Source organism: Vulpes vulpes, chromosome 5 (genome assembly GCF_048418805.1).
Source record: "Vulpes vulpes isolate BD-2025 chromosome 5, VulVul3, whole genome shotgun sequence".
NCBI lineage: Eukaryota > Metazoa > Chordata > Mammalia > Carnivora > Canidae > Vulpes > Vulpes vulpes.
Window position 1 is genome coordinate 126,200,636 of NC_132784.1, and position 19,603 is coordinate 126,220,238.

A 19,603-nucleotide genomic window follows, 5' to 3' on the forward strand; every position below is an offset into this window, starting at 1 on the left:
AATCTCAGGCACTTTATCTTCCAGCTCGAACCCGGGTCGGACAAGTGCATGCCTCTGATAAAGACTTCCCCCAGAGCAGGGTCGTGTACTCCATCTCCACCGGCGGAGCCAGCCTCCAGTACCCAAACATATTTTGGATCAATCCCCAGACGGGAGAACTCCAGCTGGTGACTAGAGCAGACTACGAAACAACCCCCGTCTATATTCTCAGAATCCAGGCCACCAACAGCGAGGACACCAGCACAGTCACTGTGAGTGGGGCCGTGGGTATGTTCACACCAGCCTAACCGGTTAACTTAGGATCTCTCTGGCACCTGCCAGTGTGGCTGTAGCAATAAGGAAGCTTAACAGGGCGTATCCTGCAGATGGAAGGGGAAATGACCAGTGGTATCCAGGATGGCACACTTAGACACACCCAGCAGAGCCCAGGAAATAAAGATTGGCATCCTCACTGTGTGGCAAGCTTCCTCCCATCACCTTTTAGATCTCCCTTTGCTTTGGCAGTGGGCTAGTGGTGAGATGCCTGCTTCCAGAAGCGGGGTGTGGTTTTGTAGCTATGCATGTCCCCCTCCCTTGTAGTTTTGCCACGTTCCTCCTCCACCTGCATCACATCAGATAGAGTGGACCTTCAAAGGATGTGGCTTGATCCAGGGCTATGCTGCTTCTCAACTTTGGTGTTGCGAATCCGGTTAAATGCAGACTGTGAGTCAGTAGGGCTGAGTGGGGCTTAGAATCTGCATCTCTAACACGCCTCTAAGTGGTGCTGATGCAGTTGGTCCATGGCCACACTTTGAGTAGCAAAGCTTTAGCAGGTGTGTGCTGTCCACGGTTAGGATTATTTGAAGGTAATATGATGGCCACAAAGATGGAACTATTTCTTGGTCTTTCCCATTAGTAAAGTGAAGTAGCATAAGGCAAAATGAACTCTTAGCAGGCAGCCCCGTGTGATACAAAAAAACTAAAACTGGTTTAGTCAGGAGACGGAGTTCATTTCTCAACTTTGATCCCAATTTTCCAAGGGGGTCTGAGCAATACTTATCTTTGTGTCCCAATTTCTCTCTCTCTCTTAAATGGAGAGTCACCTGATAACCCATCGCCTGAATAGTCCAGTTCCTCTGATGACTGGCTTTGAATTAACGGGACATGTTTTTAATGATGTGTGAGGCTTGACATTGCTAGCTGAGCAAAAGATGTGCTAAGTTGAAGATAATTGTAGTGTTTGTTAGGCTGGATTTTTGAGAAAAATGAATGGACTCCACTTTGGGAGCTAACTAGATAGAGTGAACATTTCAATTTATACCCGGGCTCAGAAATAGCTGAAATCCCCAAATTTCAAAGGTAGGATGAATACGACTCAAAATTCATAAGCCTTTAAAAAGGGTGATGATCACATAAAGTCCCTTTCAGGGCTGACGTTCTATGATTCCGTGCTGGCAGGCGTCCCAGTCCATATTCCAATTCACCAAGCATAAAAGACAACGATGAAAGAATAGGCTGGCTCCTGCTCGTGGCAGGTTAGGGCCACCAGCTTCGTGCGGCGCTAATAACCCAGGTTACAGATGAGATCCTGCTTTAGCCAGGTTGACTCCTTCTATCCTGGTGGTTCTCAACCTTGGCTGCATATTAGCGTCACCTGGAGAACACTGAAAAAAGTGCCTGGGCCCCACCCTCCAGAGAGTCCAAATCATCGGGTCTGGAGTGGAGCCAAGGCCGAGAACCTTTGTTCTATATTCCAAAGTTAAAGACAGAACTTCCAATTTGCAAGGGCGATGGGCAAGGAACAATAGGGGGTCACTGTAAATTCGTTATCATTACTGGAAAAACAGCTCAGCATCATCTGGCAATGAGCCCATGCGTCTAGATGCATGTGGGGGGGGGGTATGTGAGTGTGCACATACATTATGCACAGGAGCACACGTACACCACACAGAACAGAGGTTAATAGCCCAGGACTTGGAGTAGGACAGGCCTGAACTGTGCCACTCACCAAATGGAAGGGCCTGAGGTCCACTACCTAATCTCCCTAAGCCTCAGTTTCCTCATCTGGAGAATGGGAATAATCATACCATCTGTCTCAATGCCCTGGTCCACCAAAAGTGCATAGTCCCCCGTGCCTGGCCCACAGCAAGTTCTCCGCAAGCCTTAGCTATTACCTATGGCCATCTTCTTGCTGCTCTAGGTAACTGTGAACGTCCTTGAAGAAAATGACGAAAAGCCCATTTGTACCCCAGACTCTTATTTCCTGGCCGTCCCAGTGGATCTGCAAGTTGGCACAAACATCCAGAATTTCAAGCTGACGTGTACCGACCTCGATTCCAGTCCCCAGTCTTTTCGTTACTCCATTGGCTCAGGTACACGGTTTCCGAGGGCTGTGTTGGAGGCCTTAGCAGCTCTTTAGGGAAAAGGGGTTCATACACTGGAGCACAGTGTATTTTGGATGAAGTATTTTGAAAGAGGGAAGCAGGGTTGAGGAGCCTAATGGTCCTGCGCCTCCAAGTTCTCCTGGCTTCCCTGTCTCACCTAACTCTTCCCAGACTCCCATACGTGGTTGGCCCAAGGAAGAGTGAACCCCATGGATGGCACCCCTCACCATCCCCAATTCCTATCCATCACGGTGCAAGAACCATATTAGTATAAATTTTTTTGGTCCTCCTGAGCCACCTCTTTTCCTGCAAGCCTGTAGTGGGGTGAGGGCGGCAGGGGGATCCCAGTCCTCTCTCTGAGTAATAATAGATTAAAGAGATTAAATGCATTCTGAAACGTGTCCTCAGGAATTCTCTTTTACTCCATTCACGTTCTCTCTTTAAAAATATACTACTGTGGGGGGCGGGGAAGAGCACCCCTCCATGGAAATTAGACCAAAATAGCTCATCTAATAAAGTGCTGGGGCCAGAGATTGAAACCCAAACAAGCAGAGCAATTCCATGCGAAAGAGTAAAAATCCATCTCGGCTGCCTGCTGGGCCCTGGCAGAGGCAGGAACTCCAACGGCAGGGAGCCTCTCGAGCAGGCTGTGTCGCAAGGCCCAGGGGCAGAGACCGCCTCCAGACGCCAGTTGCGAAGATGGAAATAATCCATACCGAGAACCCTCAGGCCTTTACGGAGCTCTTCGCTGCTAAGGGAGTAAAAATTGCATCATCTCCTGCTCCATTTACTGGTTTTCCGTCAGTAATGAGTCTGGGGCCACCAGAGGGATGAGCAAGGACTGCTTGGGTGGCAGCGCTTCTACTGTGGGGGCTCTAAGCTGTGAGCCTCGGGGCCCAACCGAGCTGAGGGGGAGGCGGGCATGGGGTGCCTTCAGGAGCACCCAGGGCCGCGCCCCCTGCCGAGCCGGGACCAGGACCAGGGTGGCCTGCCAGGTTCCAGCAAAGGCACTGGAGTGGGGCCACCCGGGCGGCTCAGTGGTTGAGCGTCTGCCTTCGGCTCAGCTCGTGATCCCCGGGTCCCGGGATCGAGTCCCGTGTCGGGCTCCCTGCCTGTGTCTCTGCCTAGCTCTCTGTGTCTCTCGTGAACATATATATATATATATATATTTTTTTTTAAAGGGCAATGGAGTGAATTTGGCCTATGGCTGGAGATGTGGCCCCCGAGCCCCTTCCCTCCCACCCGTTGGCCTGAGTGGGAGTTGCGCACTGGTACCGGATAAATGCTGCCAGTGAGGATTGGCCCGAGGGGCTCCCCCAGGATTATTAGATCTCTGCCTGATGCCCAGAGAGACGGCAGCCGTTCTCCGGGACGGGGCAGGGCTGTGCTTTTCTACCTCATTCTTGCTGTAGCCGCACCGTCGGTGAGCAAGAGTTCTTTTTTATTTTTAAAGATTTTATTTGTTTATTTGAGAGAGAGCATGAGAGAGAGAGAGCAAGCAGGAGCAGGGGAAGTGGCAGAGTCAGAGGGAGAAGGAGACTCCTCATGGAGCACAGATCCTGACGTGGGACTCGACCCCAGGACCCTGGGATCATGACCTGAGCCGAAGGCAGACCGTTGACCAACTGACCACCCAGGTGCCTTGCAAGAGTTTTCCTGTACCCATGAGGTCTCTGGTTAAGGCCCTTATCCTATCAGTGACCTGGCTCTGGTGCATCAGAAGACACGATCTACACCTGAGGCGTGGATGTTTGAGGAATTGATGGAATACAGTTTTCTTCTAAACCCTTTTCTTACTCTTTTCTTTCTTTTCCCCAAATCCCTGTGTCAAATCGCACTTAGGCAACGTCAACGATCATTTTACCTTCTCTCCCAACGCTGGGTCCAACATTACAAGCCTGTTCCTCATGACACGCTTCGACTACGCCAATGGGCTTGATAAGATTTGGGACTACAAGCTGCTTGTCTACGTAACTGATGACAACTTGCTGTCTGGCAGGAAGAAAGCTCAGGCTCACGTTGAAACGGGGACGGTGACGCTGAGCATTAGCGTCATTCCTCACCCCACCACCGTTGTCACCACAACCCCTAGGGTAAGGGCCCTGGGACCTTGATGCCCCAGTTACATCCCTTGTGATGTACCTGGATGGAGCCCCTTACCCCAAGACAGATAAGGGATGGGCTGAAAAGAGTCGAGGTGTTAGGATGTTGCCAGGAGTGCCAACTATGGGCTGGGGTCGTAGGCAGAGATCTAAGGGAGACATTGGATTTGCAGAACCATTAGCTTTTCCTGTGTTGGTAAAGCAGAATGTGCATTTCTGCACCGACTTGTGATAAGTCAGGTATTGACCACCTGCAGTGCTTGGGGCACAGGAGCCAATTTTCATGGACATATGGCCAACAGCTACCTTCACAACTTCACTTCTGTGCTTGCTCTTTTTTTTTTTTTTTAATATTTTACTTATTTATTTGACACAGAGAAAGAGAGAGCACAGGCAAAGGGAGGAATAGAGGGAGAGGGAGAAGCAGGCTCTCCACTGAGCATGGAGCCTGGTGTGGGGCTCAATCCCAGGACCCCAAAATCATGACTTGAGCTGAAGGCAGATGCTTAACCAACTGAGCCACCCAGGTGCCCCTGTGCTTGTTCTTAAGAGCCATTGCAAGTCAATGTCCATGGAAGCAGGTAGCTGTCAGGTGCTCTTCTCCACTCCTTTTGAAGAGTCCCTATGTACCCATCTGCACCCTACTGCCCTCCAAAAAATTTCATTGGTTCAATCTACAAATATTGATTGAATACCTATATAATATGCCAAGCTCTTTGGTGACAAGCCAAAAGTGATCTCTGCTGTCATGGAGCTTATAGTAAGTCAGTGGTCCCCAGACCATCAGCAATAGCATCACCTGGAAACCTGTTAGAAATTCTTCTTAAGCCCACTCCAGAATAATGAAGTTGGGCCTCACCCAACATAATCGTCACCATGGCCACATGCGAGCGATATTGGAACCTGGAGTCCCCAACCACAACTCCAGAACTAATGGATCTGAAGCTCTGAGAGTGAAGCCCAGCAATCTGTGTTTTTAATAAGCCTCCAAGGGGATTCTGATGTGCGCTAAAGCTTGAGAGCTGCCAATCTAGAGAGGAAGAGAGATGATGAGCAGATATCCAAATTCGTACATTAACTACAGATTGTAGTAGACAGGAGGAAGAAAACAAGCAGGTGTCACGATAAAACCAGTGTGATGAAGGAAGGGAGAGCTTGGAGTCTGACAGTAGGATTATCTCCCACTGCTTCTTGGAGGGACTGGCTTTGTTTTTGTGCTGAGTCTTTTCTCCCCTTTCTTCCTGCACCCAAGGAAAATTGTGCCCTCAGCAGGCAGCCCCACACGTGCTGTATGGCAGGGGGAGAGTCATCAGCACCTTAGCTACCTGTGACAGGTGGTCAAATTCTGCTTGTCTAAGTCCTACCATGAACTGGTCCATGTTCACATCCCATGTGCTGGAGTCAATATTATCCCAACAAATGGAGGCATAAGATACTCTTAAGGGCTTTCCATTGTGGTGGGAGCCAGTAGGCACCTTTCTGGGACTCACAGCATGAACCCGACTGTGACATCTCCAGCTCCCAAATCTCCGTACCTTGTTTGGTGTCTGTCTTCCTCTCTGGGAAGCAAATGCCAAACCTGAGGTTTCACTGTGATATCAACCCTGTGATATCTGGCAGCACAGCTTGCAGTGAGAGAGTCCTGAAAAGCCTACAAAGTGTTAAAAAGAACAACTTTCATGGCGCATGTCTTCCCAGTGGGAGACAATGGTTATATTCATCCCAGGGTTATGCCATGATTTGGCAGGAAAAAAGCCAATGGGATTTTTAGCATTTGAGAAACGGAAGAAGGGAGTAAAATATAGGTCCAGAATTGCTTCTTCAGTTCCCTAAACATTCTGGGTTTTGACCTCATGGGTGCTTTGAAAGACTATATATAAGGTGATGGGTTGAAGCAGCAAGAACTATAAGTACATGGATGCCCGGTGTGCAGAGCACGAGAGAGTGCTCATGTCCAACATGTCTCCAAAAACCACCCTCCACTCACCTGACCCCCTCTCTGTCTTTAAAGCCCAAGATCATCTACCAGGTCCTGAGAAAAAACATCTATTCTCCATCAGCATGGTACGTGCCTTTTGTCCTCACTTTGGGCTCCATATTGCTTCTGGGCCTCCTGGTGTCCCTGCTCGTCCTGTTGGCCAAAACCATCCACAGACGCTGCCCCCGCAAGACTGAGAAGCTCAAGAAACCTCCGTAAGTTGCCAGTGGGCTGGGCCCTTTCCACCACTTCCTTCAGGACAGGCTTCCAGGGTTGTCAGGAGAAGGGAGGGTAGGAAACAGGACTTCTCTACAGGGTAGAGAGGGTGCCCGGACTGAAGGAAGGATAAGTGGATGTGGGGTAGGCACCCCAGCTCCCCTCAGCCCTGGTACCCTCTTCATCGCCTGCTTGGCTAGGAAATGGCTCCTTTGGTTTTCCCTGGCACCTGCCTCTGTCCTCGATATATTCCCAGTGACGCGGGGGCTTCATCCTCAGGTCACCTTGCCCTGGATAAAAGCTTCAGAAAAAAAAAAAAAAAGAAGCAGCAGCAGCAAGCCTGGTTGTGAGTAGTGATAGAATATGCTGGGCTGGTGTTTGTAGAATATTTAAAGGATGGGATGAAATTAGAGGAACCCCAGAAAACTGATAAGGGAATTAAGCTTTTGGCTCCAGTGACTCACTGAGCTTTTGTGTGACTAAATAATCATTGTTCTTTTGCATGTGACCCCAATCTCTCACTCTCAAGGGCTGTGAGCAGAGCCCTATGCTCCCTCCTTCATGTTGTCTCTTGCGCACTCACTTGCTTCTTACCACCTACTCCGCGGAGTGTCTTTTACTGCCTGCAGTGAGACGCCAGAGTGAAGTGGAGAGAGCACTTCGTTGTTCCCAGCTTCCCCTGACCCAGTTTCTTGAGGCTCAGAAGCTCCCACCATGACGGCATGGTTGTGATGGTTGTGAGCCTGGGTTTTGGAGAGACACAGGCCTGGTTCGGATCGGGGCTCAGCATTTTCTATATGGCCTGAGACAAGAGTGGAAACCTCCGTGAATCTCAATTCCTTATTTGAAAAGTAAACAATCAAATGAGCAAATGCAAAGGTAGCACTCGGCACTCTTCCTGATGCTGAGTAAAGGCTTATAGAGTATTTAAGTCTGGTTGCATTTTATTTTGTGGGTGAGTCCCAGTGAGCTCAGGATTCTAGATTCCAAGTTTAGCTCTATGCTCAAGGATCTCAAGATATTGGGACCCGAGTTTTGGCACAACGAGAGCGTGATGAGATTTCATATACCTTTTAAAGGTATATTGAAGATTAACTAGTACGATCAAATAATTTGAAATCTGGGAATGAAAAGACCGTACAAAAGTATAAGGCGTGAGCATAAACATGGGCATTGCATTTTGCCATATTTATTGGGGAGGTTTGTTGCTATTGGCAACCTTGACTTCAAGGTAAGAAATCCTTGAGCATCTGCTGAAATCAGAAAAAGGCATTTTTGTTTGGGCTCTACTCACAAATTGATTTGGAAGAAAAAATTGACTTCAAATGAGTGACACTTGAGCTTTTAAGGATGGTGGTGGTCCGTAATGGGGTTCAGAGACAAGTTCTTAAAGGAAGTCATCCACTAGACACTGTAACTCTCCGGCAATTTATGGTTAAGTGTTCCTTGAACCTGGTGGCCTTAACTTACATCCTAAAAATTAATTGTTTCCAACGTGGTTGAATTAAAAAAGGAAAAGTAGCTCCTTACGCAGACTCAGGCCTGGCCTCTCTGGAAATTAGGTATCCCCTAGGGCAGCCAATGTCTGTCCAATAGCAAAGAATAAAATTAGAGTCATAGAATTAGGGGACCCCAGGTTATCATGGGAAAGGGGCTTAGCATCCAAGTCCAGGTCTTCGTGTTATAGGAAAATAGGGTTTAGCTGCCAGTCCTTGAAGCTTCCTGCTGTGAGCCAAGCCTTCTGCTCAAGCTGGCTACTGGGGAGAAAAAGGAGGCAGGACAATTGCCAGGCCCGCTGGCCATGCTCTCACCTGTGCTGTCAGAGAAAATATATTCCCTCAAGTTCTACAAAGCAATAATTTTCAAACTTCTCAACTCCCAGCACCTCTTTCGCCCCACACCACCAGTGACGGAGCTGCTCTGTTTGGAGCTGGGGTAGGAGCTCAGCCTTCATTTTAGCCCCCCTGCCCATCCCCTCGATCGATCAGTCCCCGAATCCCAAGGAACACAGTTGCCCAAAGGCGCCGGGTTATCACGCGGGCACCCGTGCAGAGTGCTCTCAGGTTAACACTTGTCCATCTCTTGTTTTCTCCCCACAGGGCGGAGAAAGGAGGTATGTACCATGCCTATTCCCCTTCTGTGTGGCTGCTGCTGCCGTTGTTTTTGGCTTTTGCTTGCCCTGTTGTTCTAAATAAAAGCGTTCCAACTCAGGGTGTAGAATCAGGGTGCGGTTCTGTCTCCGTGCGTTTTCAGCCACGTCACCTGTGGCTGAAGTGACGCAGAGGTCAGATGTAGGCAGAGGAAGGGGAGGGCAGGGTGCCTGGTGCCAGTAGCCTGTTCAGATCTGTCCACCAAGTCCTGCCTGGGTCCCACCCACACTTGCCTCCACCCAGCTGAACTGAGGCCCCTAGAGGCACAGGAGTGAAGAATTCGCCGTGAGTTAAACACAGACAGTGTCTGCTCGTGGCTGCACATGGAGGGTGCAACCCCCCCAGGACAGCTAATGCTCTGTGTTGGACAGATGCCCCCCTTTTTCAAGAACCAATGACACTTTATTCTCAGATTGTAATGGATGTGATCATTTTCACACATTATTTGGGTCAGGCGAGTTAGAAAGGGGGGCAGGGTGCAGTCAGATGTGCGCTGCGAGTCCATCCGAATAAGGACGCCCGGCCTCAGGGGACGTCAGCACCCAGCCCCGGCCTCCAGGGGAGTCCAGGCTATGGGGAGAGACTGGACAGAGAATTGGAAAGTGTGTGTGTGTGTGTGTGTGTGTGTGTGTGTTTTAAAAAATTGCTTTGATCACTCAATCCCTAGGCGTGCGTGTCTGAGCTGCACAAGGCATGTCTAAGCGGGGTTAGAAATTTGATTATAATGGTTATTGATCATATCAAATGAAATGATTTTAATGAGGTCCTCACAGACTGTCACCCACCCTGGTTACTTTTTTAAAAGGGTGTGGGGAATGGATGCAAAGAATCCCCACATTATGAACAAATGTCTCAACTGGATCTTTCTTATCTTTCATTAAAAAGCTAATTTCCCAGGTCCAGTCATAGCAATATATGGAGAAAAGAGTAACATTAAAAAATTTTTTTGGTATATTATTATGATGTGTGTGTGTGTATTTTTCTGAGAAGGCAGAAAGCTGTCAATAAACATCTCTCCAGACAGAGAATTCCTTGTTGTGTCTGCAATACTACGTTCAAAGCCTGTTTACGAGAAATCCCATTGTGGGGGTAGAATTTTAAGGTCAATTTAGTGTCCAGGAAGCTTCACTTCTATCTGTTCTTTTCCCTGCAGAAACGAAAAATACAAAACCAGAGATACTGGTGGTAAGTGTGGTGGCCACAGGGCACCTGGCTTGGGTGATGGGGGGGGGGCCCTCCCGGGTGGACCCCGCCACAGCCTCATGGGGGTGTTTACCATTCAGGGAGATCCTTGCGTCTGGCTGCAGAACGGGTTGCTGTGTGACGAGCTCCCACTAAAATTTGTTCCCTCCACTGAACATGTCTGCTGATATATTTGCAGAAGTGGATTTCATAAATATTGAATAGTGGTGTTTATTATCTACACCAGCACTCCAGGAGAGTGAGGTGGGGGGCGAAGAGCTTAAAGACCAGAACTGGAGCCTTGGCCTCTGGCGGGATTTAGATTTCCTTTGCTGTTCCACAACCTGGAAGAAAAATGAGGGAGGCAGCGCGCCGCATGGGCCAGGGGTTGGCTGTGCCCACAGGTGTGACCTTGGCCTCTCTACGCTTTAGATTCCTCATCTGTAAAATGACAGTGACAATCCCCGCCCTGGGATCCCAGGTGGGGAATGGTCTTGAAAACCGTTCAGAGTCATGGGAATGCAAAGTGTTACAAGAGAGCTGGGGAGTCTCCCCGGCTCCCCCCACCCCGACCTCCTTGCTCTTCTTCACTGAACCTGCTCCGCCCACTGGGGAGTGGCGGTGACCCTCCAAGTCTCCCTCACCCCCTGAGAATAAGGTTTTGTTATGATCCAAGACTCATAAGTCGGGGGAATGACGTGCACAACGAGGAGCACGATCCAGTGCCCCGGAATCTCTGCCTCTGTCCGCCACCCAAGTGCGTATCCCTACGGGCCTGTCTACACGCGGAGGGAAGAGGGCATCTCCTATCTCCTTAGTCTTAGCTAAGGACTTGTCCAAGGCAAGTACCCTTGGGGATGCCACTCACAGAGCACCTTAGAAATACGTAAGATTAAATTAATCGATTAAATAAGTAAGTCCCCACGACCATGAAAAGTGCAGCTGCCGAACTATTGGATCGGCGAAGACCCGTGCGGCGTCCCTTGCCTCTGTTGCTGGAGCCGGGGAGCCGCGGCCAGGGAGCAGATGACGCCTGGTGTGACGAGCCCGGTGTGGAAAGGCCCACGGGACTCCGAACACACCCGATAGCCTCCGGAGGGCCCTGTGGCCAAAGTGGGTGTTCCCATGAGGACAGAGGCCCGGGAAGGAAGAGGCGTGGAGCTCGGGGTGTAGGGAAGGGGGGCCGGGCCCAGATGCACCCCTGCTGCCCCCCTCTGTGCCTCGCTTGCCCGTCGGCCTGTCAGGCCGCACTGAGGCCAAGTAGGTCTCGGCCAGGGCAAGCGCGTGGCACGTCTGCCTTCCTTTCCATGCAGCCTAGATGGCCTTCACCCAGGATGCTTTCCCACCCCCTGGGCTGGATGAAGTGCCCTCCTGGCCCCCTGCGTCCCTGAGCGTGCCTCAGCCCCACCAGCAACCTTGTCAGTCTGGGCCGTGCACCTGCTGGCAGCGGCTCCCTGCGCTGCAAGCTCTGCAAAGGCAGCCGGCATGCGTCCTAGGCCTCCTGCCCTCCGGCGGGCACCCCCTCCCACCCCCACAGCACCTCGGCCTGCACTGGTTAGCTCCCACAGCGCCGTTTTCTAGGATGTGCCCGCCGGCCCTGGGGGCTGGGAAGAGCTACGGCACCCTTGCTGGTGGGGTCAGCATGTAAGCTGCTTTTGTACATGTCCGCGTGTGGGATCTACGGCCCCTTCCCCCTCAACCCCCCCAGGTGAACCGTACGGAATATCGCTTTTGCATCTGGAACTGTCCTTTCCTTGCCTGCCTATACATTAAACGCGTGTGAATCTTAAAACCACAACCCAGTGGTGGTCCCTGCTGTGTCCCCAGCATCTAGGCTGGGAGCGAGTCAACGAGGCTCCGGAAGGCCGAGGGCAAGGACGGTAGCAGGCTGTGAGGATGGGCCGCCGGCCTGGCGGGAGGAGTGTAGGGTCGTGCTTGACGCCGTCTCTCTCTCCTCCTCAGGAAACAATTCAGTTGAGCTCTGTCTTTGATGGAGAAGCCATAGACCCAGGTAATTCAGTGGCAATGCCATCCAGCAGTTGGTAGAGTCACGGAGACACCCCCTTCCCCTGCCCGGCCCTAAACAACGTCTGTCCCTCCGTTTGGCTCTGTGTCCCGACCCTTCCTGCTGCCACCTGCGGAGATGCCCCGAGCAGAGCTGGTGGCAGATGCTCCAGCACAGGACCCGGGCCCCCCCTCACTAGCCTCCCTTCCCGCATCACAAACCCATCCGCCTCTTCTTTGGAGCTCAGCCTCCTCCCCCCATCCTTTCTGCAGGCTTCTAACACCAACCATCCTATTGGTAGTGAGAGCGATGCAGAGATGGCAGGCTTGGCTCCTTTTTCCCCTAGATCAGGGCCAAGAATTTTTTCTTGGTCGGCAAGATGAACATAAGGTAAAGCTGGCCTCCCGAGCTCCCCTCACCCCCATGAAATCAGCTCCAAATTTAGCTCCTTTACACACATCCCTCCGCTTACAAAGGCTCAATTATAGATGTGAATAAAAGGAAGGAAACCAAACTCGGGAGGCAAGTGTGCTGGCTCCCTGCCACCCTCACATGCAAGCCGCTCGGTCCTTCTCGGAAGGATGGCTCCTCTCCAGGAGAGGCTGCTGCTGCTGCTGGAATTAAATTTCCCTCTATTATTAGGTACTTGTTACCATAATGTGCCCACATTAGCATAAGTGCTGGTGGGATCCTCTGCCGAGAGGGCACTCAGGCTCATGCCACAGGGAAATGGCAAGAGCAGGGGATCGCCCAAGACTCCCGGCTTCTGGGGCAAAAGCCAGGGAGGACCAAGGCTGTTATCGACATTTGCGTGCTTGAGAGAGAAAAAAGGGAAGAAATGAGCCAACTGCACTAATGTGAACAGGCACACCAATTAGTGTCTGCCACTCTGACACGGTGAAGAGGCTCCCCTGCACCGTCTCGCAGAGGCCAGACTCCGAGTGTGTGTCTACAGATCTCCGCTAACCCAACAGAAATAAGAGTCAGTCCTTTCCTCCTTTCCTTGGTGACTTCCTTTTTGTATCTGGGGACTCAGGGCGGGGGGGCTCTTAGAACAAACCCATCAGAACAGAATGGGTAATAACTGAATTTTTAAAAAATATTTATTTATTCATGAGAGAGACAGAGAGAGAGAAAGAGAGAGAGAGAGAGAGAGAGAGAGAGAGGCAGAGAACAGGCGGAGGGAGAAGCAGGCTCCAGGCAGGGAGCCCGACGTGGGCCTCGATCCCAGGGCCTTGGGATCCCAACCTGAATCGAAGGCAGATGCTTAACCATGAGCCACCCAAGTGCCCCAAAACTGAACAGAATTTGCCCAAAACTGACATGGAATTCAAGATTTATGTGGTTTTCTAATCTTGCAACCAGGGAGGCATGATATTTGCTACCTGTGTGGTCAGAGCCCTGCAGCTCGTAGGAAGGGCAGACTGGTGCAGAGTGTGCCATTCGGGAGCCTGTCCATGATTCACCATCTCCCCTTCCCAGAACCCTTCCTCTTTCCCTGGGAGTAAGAATCGACAGGGGTGGGGGTGGGGGAGGAGAGCACTTGAATTCCTCCACTTGCATGGCTGTTATATATATTTTTTCCCCTAGTTACCGGGGCAGTATATGAATTCAACTCAAACACAGGAGCCAGAAAGTGGAAAGATCTCTCAACCCAAATGCCAAGATGGAAAGAGCCCCGCCCCCAGGGAGCTGCATCAAGCAGAGCCGTCACCGTGGAAGGGGCTGGGAGGCCACCGAGGAGCATTGGGGAGCAAGATGGGCCAAGTGGCAAAGCACCAACTGAGGACACGAGCCCAGGTTCCAGAAACCAGGATGGAAAGATGGGCACCCCCAAGAGCAGAAGCCCAGCCCTCCCAAGCAGGGCTTCCCCCAGACTGCACCCAGGAAAGTAATGGGCACCTGGGTGTGGGGCCCCAGGGAGGGGGCCTTGACTGTCTCCAGGAGGCTGCCTCCCCCTAATTCCCTCGCGGCCCAGGGCTGGGACCCCCAGAGTGAAAACATGGGCTGGAGGGACCCTGAGAGCCAGGGTCCAAATGGGGTGTTCAAAACACACAGGGCTTTGATTGTATGGTTTCCCTTTCCTGAGAAGGCCTGGGAGAAATTTCTCTCGGGGTTCTATCCTCCGATCAGATGAACCATTGACTTTCGGATACAGAATCATGCTCCTTTCTCGTGTTGACTGCTGGGAAGCCCCACAGGAAGTGCTCAGGACTTCCTGACAGGGACGCCGAGGTCTCCCCTCCCATCGGGTGTCATCTGCATCCCCTGCCCTGAGTGCCACTCAGATCTCTTCCCTGATAAACACACTCAAAGCCACACACCTTTGTAAGTCACCTCACATCTGTTGTAAACGAAGCAGAGGAGTGAAAAACAATGAATGAATAAATAATGAGCTATTCATCTGGGGGGAAGAAAACACAACGGACCCCTTCTTGTCTTCTTTTTTGTAGGGAAGTATAACTTACATTCAGTCAAGTGCACAGATATAAGGTAATGCGCTCATCGTAGGCTCCCCACCGAGGCAACCCCTAGTCTCATCTTTATCATCATAGATTAGGTTTGCCTTTTCAGAATTTCATATAAATGCAATCACACAGAACATACTCTTTTGTGTCTGGCTCCTTTTTTTTTTTTTTTTTTTAAGATTTATTTATTTATTTTAGAGAAAGAGAAAGAGCCGGGGGAGGGGCAGAGGGAGAGGGATCCTCAAGCAGATTCCCCACTGAGCACAGAGCCCCACCTGGGGCTCCACCCCACAACCCTGAGATCATGACCTGAGCCAAAACCAAGAGTCGGATGCCTAACTGACTGAGCCACCCAGGCGTCCCTACGTCCGGCTTCTTTTGCTCAGCATCACGTCTGTGAGATTCATCCCTGTTGCACTACCGATTAGTAATTCAGTTCTCATCCATCATGTGTCTTCTTCCATTGTAGGAATGTGCCTCGGTTTATTTATCCATTCCGGACTCTGGTGGCTGCTTCCAGTATTTTACTATCATAAATCCCATCATTATGAACTTTCTTGTGCAGGTTTTTTTGCTGAGCGTAGTTACCCATTTGCTCTGAGCATTATTCCTAAGAGTGGAATTGTTAGAGCCATTGCTGGAATCAGCCAAGAATTCCAAAATTGGTGGCTCCGACTGACACTTCCACCGGCCAACGACTGAGGGTTCCAATTGCTTTACTCCCTTGCTGACACTTGGTGCCGTCGGTTCCTTTTAATCTTAGCCAACCTGGTTCAAATTCCTGTGGAAGTGAAATCACTCACTCGTCTCAAGGCTAAATCAACACCCCCCACCACCACATCCCTGCCCTTCTCCTTCCCTACCTCCTGCGATGGCAGGGAACCACAGCGGGGAGACACAGTAGGAAGCTCTAACCAGCCATGCAACTGGGACTTTCCCAGTGGGTGTTAGCACTGCTGAAAATAAATGGTAGCACGCCGGAACAGAAAATGGAACTTTCCAGTGTGTGCCTAGTGGAAGCCGAGTGGGTCTGGCTGCAGCTCTGCGTCCAGGCCTCCCCCAACCCCTCCTGCTGCTACGTACCTCGTCCAATAACCACACGAAAGGCCCAGACGAGAGTCTGTTAGAGCAGCACACCCCCTTCCCAGTTGGGGAGCCAGATGAGAACTCCCCAGGCCCACAATTCAGCAAATGCCGAACTTGGAGAGAGCAGCTGTGTGTTTATTGTGCGCCTGTGCACCAGTGTGACTTCTCAAGAGAAAGAAACATTTTAAAAATGCCCTGTCCTGGCCTAGAGCAGGCGTGATTTATTAATAAGGGTTGGTTGCCAGGGAACTCCCTTGAATAGATTTAAATTTTGCAAAAGGAGGCAGAGCTGTTCATTTGTGGAGGTTAAAGTGGGTGAAGTGGCTGATTACCCATTTAAGACTCTACAAGTCTGTGGAGCCCTGAGTAAAACGCCTTCCTCAGAAGCTCTCAGCCTCAATGCAAGTAAAATGAGGCTCAGAGAAGGCTGCAGGGGGACCTAATAACTGTTTATGAGCCCATTAAGGAAGATTAAAAGGAGAGCAGTGAGCAGCTGCTCCCCCTTCTCCAGTGATGACAGGGCAAGGCGGAACTAGGCTCCTCGGCCAGAAGGAAAGACTTAAGTCAGACACAGGGCAGGACTTCTGAAGGTTGGAGTCTGCCTGAGAAGCTGTTTCTTACCTGGTGACCTATAGGAAGAGCCGCTTGGCCTCTAAGACCCAACATGTGAGCCCCGAGGAAGCCAAGACGTGGGGTCAGGAACAGGCACCAGGTGAGATGTTCTTTGGCCAAGAGAAAAATCTTCTTCTTCCTTTGCATCTCTGGCTACTGGGTAAGCGGAAATCAGAAGTCTCAGGTCCAGGGCTGAGGCCATTTCTTTTCTGACACTTACCAGGTTTTGGAAGAAAAAAGAAAAAAGAAAGGGGGGGGGGGAGACTTGTCTGAATAAAATAAAGCCAGGGAGTGCTATGGACCTTGTGAATATTTTCTCACATTTCCCTTGCAAGGCCTTAAACACACATGGACTTTCGTAGCTAATGTTGAGCTGCCTGATTCTGAGTCATAAAATCGGGGCAGGAGACATTCAAGGATTAGACCAGGGAGGGACCTGTGACTGTTGAGGGATCCGAAACCACGTGGTAAAGTCTGGAGTCTGAGCTTCCATCGTGCTCAGTGGGAAGCAGGCTGTTACAAGCATGTGTGGCTCGTGAACAGAAACCCGCGCATGACGCCTTCACTCCTCAGAGCCTTCTTCCGCATCTGTACCCCTCTCGTTTGCCTTTTGAGGTCACGTGCTTTGTGATGGCTCAGAAAACCCAAGTGACACAATGAGTGAATATTGAAAATGATCGCTATGGAGACTTGTCGTTTCTCACTCCAAACTTAATGTGCGTATTTGTAACTCCCATTCATTCAATAAATATTGATGGAGCCGCTCCTGTGTGCCAGCTGTTGACTCATTAGTAAATACAGCTGCCCCAAATCCCTGCCCTTGAGGAGCTTCCCTCTGTCAGCTACAGCTGACCTTAGCCTGCTGATAGGCCAGGGTAGTAGTGGAAGTAGAACCTTTGGGAGGCTTATTTGTTTCTTGCTTCTTTGGGTCTTCTTCTTCTTCTTCGTCTTCGTCTTCTTCGTCTTCTTCGTCGTCTTCTTCTTCGTCGTCTTCGTCGTCTTCTCCTTCGTCGTCTTCGTCGTCTTCTCCTTCGTCGTCTTCGTCGTCTTCTCCTTCGTCGTCATCGTCTTCACCATCTTCTTCCTCTTTGTCGTCGTCGTCTTCTTCTTCTTCCTCTTTGTCTTCTTCCTCTTCTTCTCCTCCTCCTTCTTCTCCTTCTCCTCCCTTCTCCTTTTCTCTTCTCCTCCTCCCTTATCCTTCATTTTTCTTCTTTTTATTTAGGAAAGCAGACCCCGCATGGAGTGCCAAGCCTGATGCAGGGCTCAATCCCACAATCTGAGCTGAAACCAAGAGTCCGATGCTTAACCAACTGAGTCACCCAGATACCCTGTCCCTTGAGTGTTGTGTCTGAAACATAAATGAACCCATACCTTTCTGGAAGAACAGATAATTCAGAACTATCCAAATATTTTTGTAAAAGATTTAATGGAGAGCCCTTGTCAGAAAATAATTGAGATGCCTGAGTCGGGGACCTTGGGCTATCAGGCCAGTATACATCTCCAAATGGCAGTGCTGGGCTGGGTGCGACCACCACAAGTAGAAAACTAGAAAATCTCCTGGGGCCCTTTCACGAAGATGGCGCCAAAGGCGAAGAAGGAAGCCCCTGCCTCTCCCAAAGCCGAAGCCAAAGCATAGGCTTTGAAAGCTAAGAAAGTGGTGCTGAAAGGTAGGCACAGTCACAAAAAAAAAGAAGATCCACACATCACCTACATTCCGAAAACCCAAGACCCTGCATCTCCGCAGGCAGCCCAAATATCCTCGAAAGAGTGCCCCCGGGAGAAACAAGCTTGATCACTATGCCATCATCAAGTTCCCCTTAACTACTATGTCAGCCATGAAGAAAATAGAAGACAACAACACACTTGTGTTCATTGTGGATGTCAAGGCCAATAAGCACCAGATCAAACAGTCTGTGAAGAAGCTCTATGACATTGATGTGGCCAAGGTCAACACCTTGATCAGGCCTGATGGAGAGAAGAAAGCATATGTTCAACTGGCTCCTGACTATGATGCTTTGGATGTTGCCAACAAAATTGGGATCATCTAAACTGAGTCCAGCCGGCTATAAATCTAAATATAAATTTTTTCACCATAAAAAAAAAATATCCTGGGGCCAGTGAGACATCCCTGCTCTGGAGTTCAGGGAACCAGTCAAACGCAGGCCAGGTGAGGGAGTGGGGTGAGGCTCAGACCACCAAGAACTTCCTGTGCATCGTCTGTTTTGGGGGTGAGATGTGGTTCCTGCTCTAAAAGGGAATAATCCAACTGAGAAGATAATCAACTCTTTAAAAAGACAACCAGCTACCACACAGGTACCTGATGGGGACTAAATCAGCTTCCTAGGTAGTAGGTGCTGGAGCAGGCAGGTGCGGGCCACAGCTGTCTCTGAGCATAACAGGGACCTGGAACCAATGGGACCTTAAAGGTAGAGATGAGTTTGAAGTAGGCAAGAGAGAAATTATGAGCAAAGGCTAAAGCATTCAGAATCCCAGGCTTGTGGGATGCCTGGGTGGCTCAGCGGTTGAGCATCTTCCTCTGGCTCAGGGTGTGATCCCAGGGTCCCAGGATCAAGTCTCGCATTGGGCTTCCTGCATGGAGCCTGCTTCTCCTTCTGCCTGTGTCTCTGCCTCTCCCTGTCTCTCATGAATAAATAAATAAAAATCTTAAAAAAAAAAAAAAAAGAATCCCAGTCTTCCATCAATTGTCTGCTGACACATGTCCTATGTAACCCAAGGGAACAACCTCAACCCCATGCAGTGCCTCCTGGGTATGTGACAAACACTCAACAAACATTTGTAGAGTTGGATTGAATTATGCAAGCTTGCCGTGGGTGTGCTACCCAGGTCATGCAGCAGAGCCACAGCTTTTCCAACCAGATCTGGACAAACATGATAATCACCGGCAAACAGTCACTGCATGACTACAAGGTGCCAGACACTATTTTAGGCTCTGGGGATAGAGCAGTGAATAAAACAATGCTCTTACTGTTTATATCCTAGTGAAGGATGAGGGACTGAATATACAAATGAACAATGGTCAGACGGTATATTAAAAACAGAACTCTGACCCACAGTCTGCAGGAAACCAACCCCTGATCTGCAGTGAGCAGCACAGGAGGCCAGCTTTTTGTAAGTCAGGCTTGCCAGAAGCCAGACTGCTATCTCTGGTAACAATCAAGGAAGGTAAGCCATGACGTCTGTAACAATCCACCCAGAGTGGCCAGGGCCTGATTAATAACTGACAGCTTTCCTAATTTTATGTTCACTTCCAACTGAGGACCAACCACACGAAGTCAAATTATCCACTCCTCACCAATCACATAAGATCCCCACCCTGGGATGCCTGGGTGGCTCAGTGGTTGAGCGTCTACCTTTGGCTCAGGTCATGAGCCCAGGGTCCTGGGATTGAGTCCTGCATCGGGGAGCCTGCTTCTCCCTCTG

At 50.3% G+C, this 19,603-nt stretch overlaps 1 protein-coding gene and 1 pseudogene across 2 annotated transcripts in view; both read left to right on the forward strand.

Annotated features, from left to right (window-relative positions):
• CDHR3 (cadherin related family member 3) overlaps window positions 1–14,031 on the forward strand; it is a 59,666-nt gene extending 45,635 nt beyond the window's left edge. Inside the window, exons 12-19 of one of the 2 annotated variants that reach the window (XM_072759947.1) lie at window positions 25–251; window positions 2,180–2,351; window positions 4,206–4,456; window positions 6,477–6,658; window positions 8,759–8,772; window positions 9,963–9,994; window positions 11,954–12,002; window positions 13,587–14,031. In XM_072759947.1, coding sequence (XP_072616048.1) covers window positions 25–251; window positions 2,180–2,351; window positions 4,206–4,456; window positions 6,477–6,658; window positions 8,759–8,772; window positions 9,963–9,994; window positions 11,954–12,002; window positions 13,587–13,891 — 1,232 coding nt within the window. In that variant the 3' untranslated portion in view covers window positions 13,892–14,031. Of the gene's footprint in view, window positions 1–24; window positions 252–2,179; window positions 2,352–4,205; window positions 4,457–6,476; window positions 6,748–8,758; window positions 8,773–9,962; window positions 9,995–11,953; window positions 12,003–13,586 lie in introns of those variants that run through there. The other variant, XM_072759946.1, reaches the window with a different exon arrangement.
• Window positions 14,032–17,723: 3,692 nt separating this feature from the next.
• On the forward strand, window positions 17,724–18,688 carry LOC112925342 (large ribosomal subunit protein uL23 pseudogene; annotated as a pseudogene).
• The last annotated feature ends 915 nt before the right edge of the window (window positions 18,689–19,603 follow it).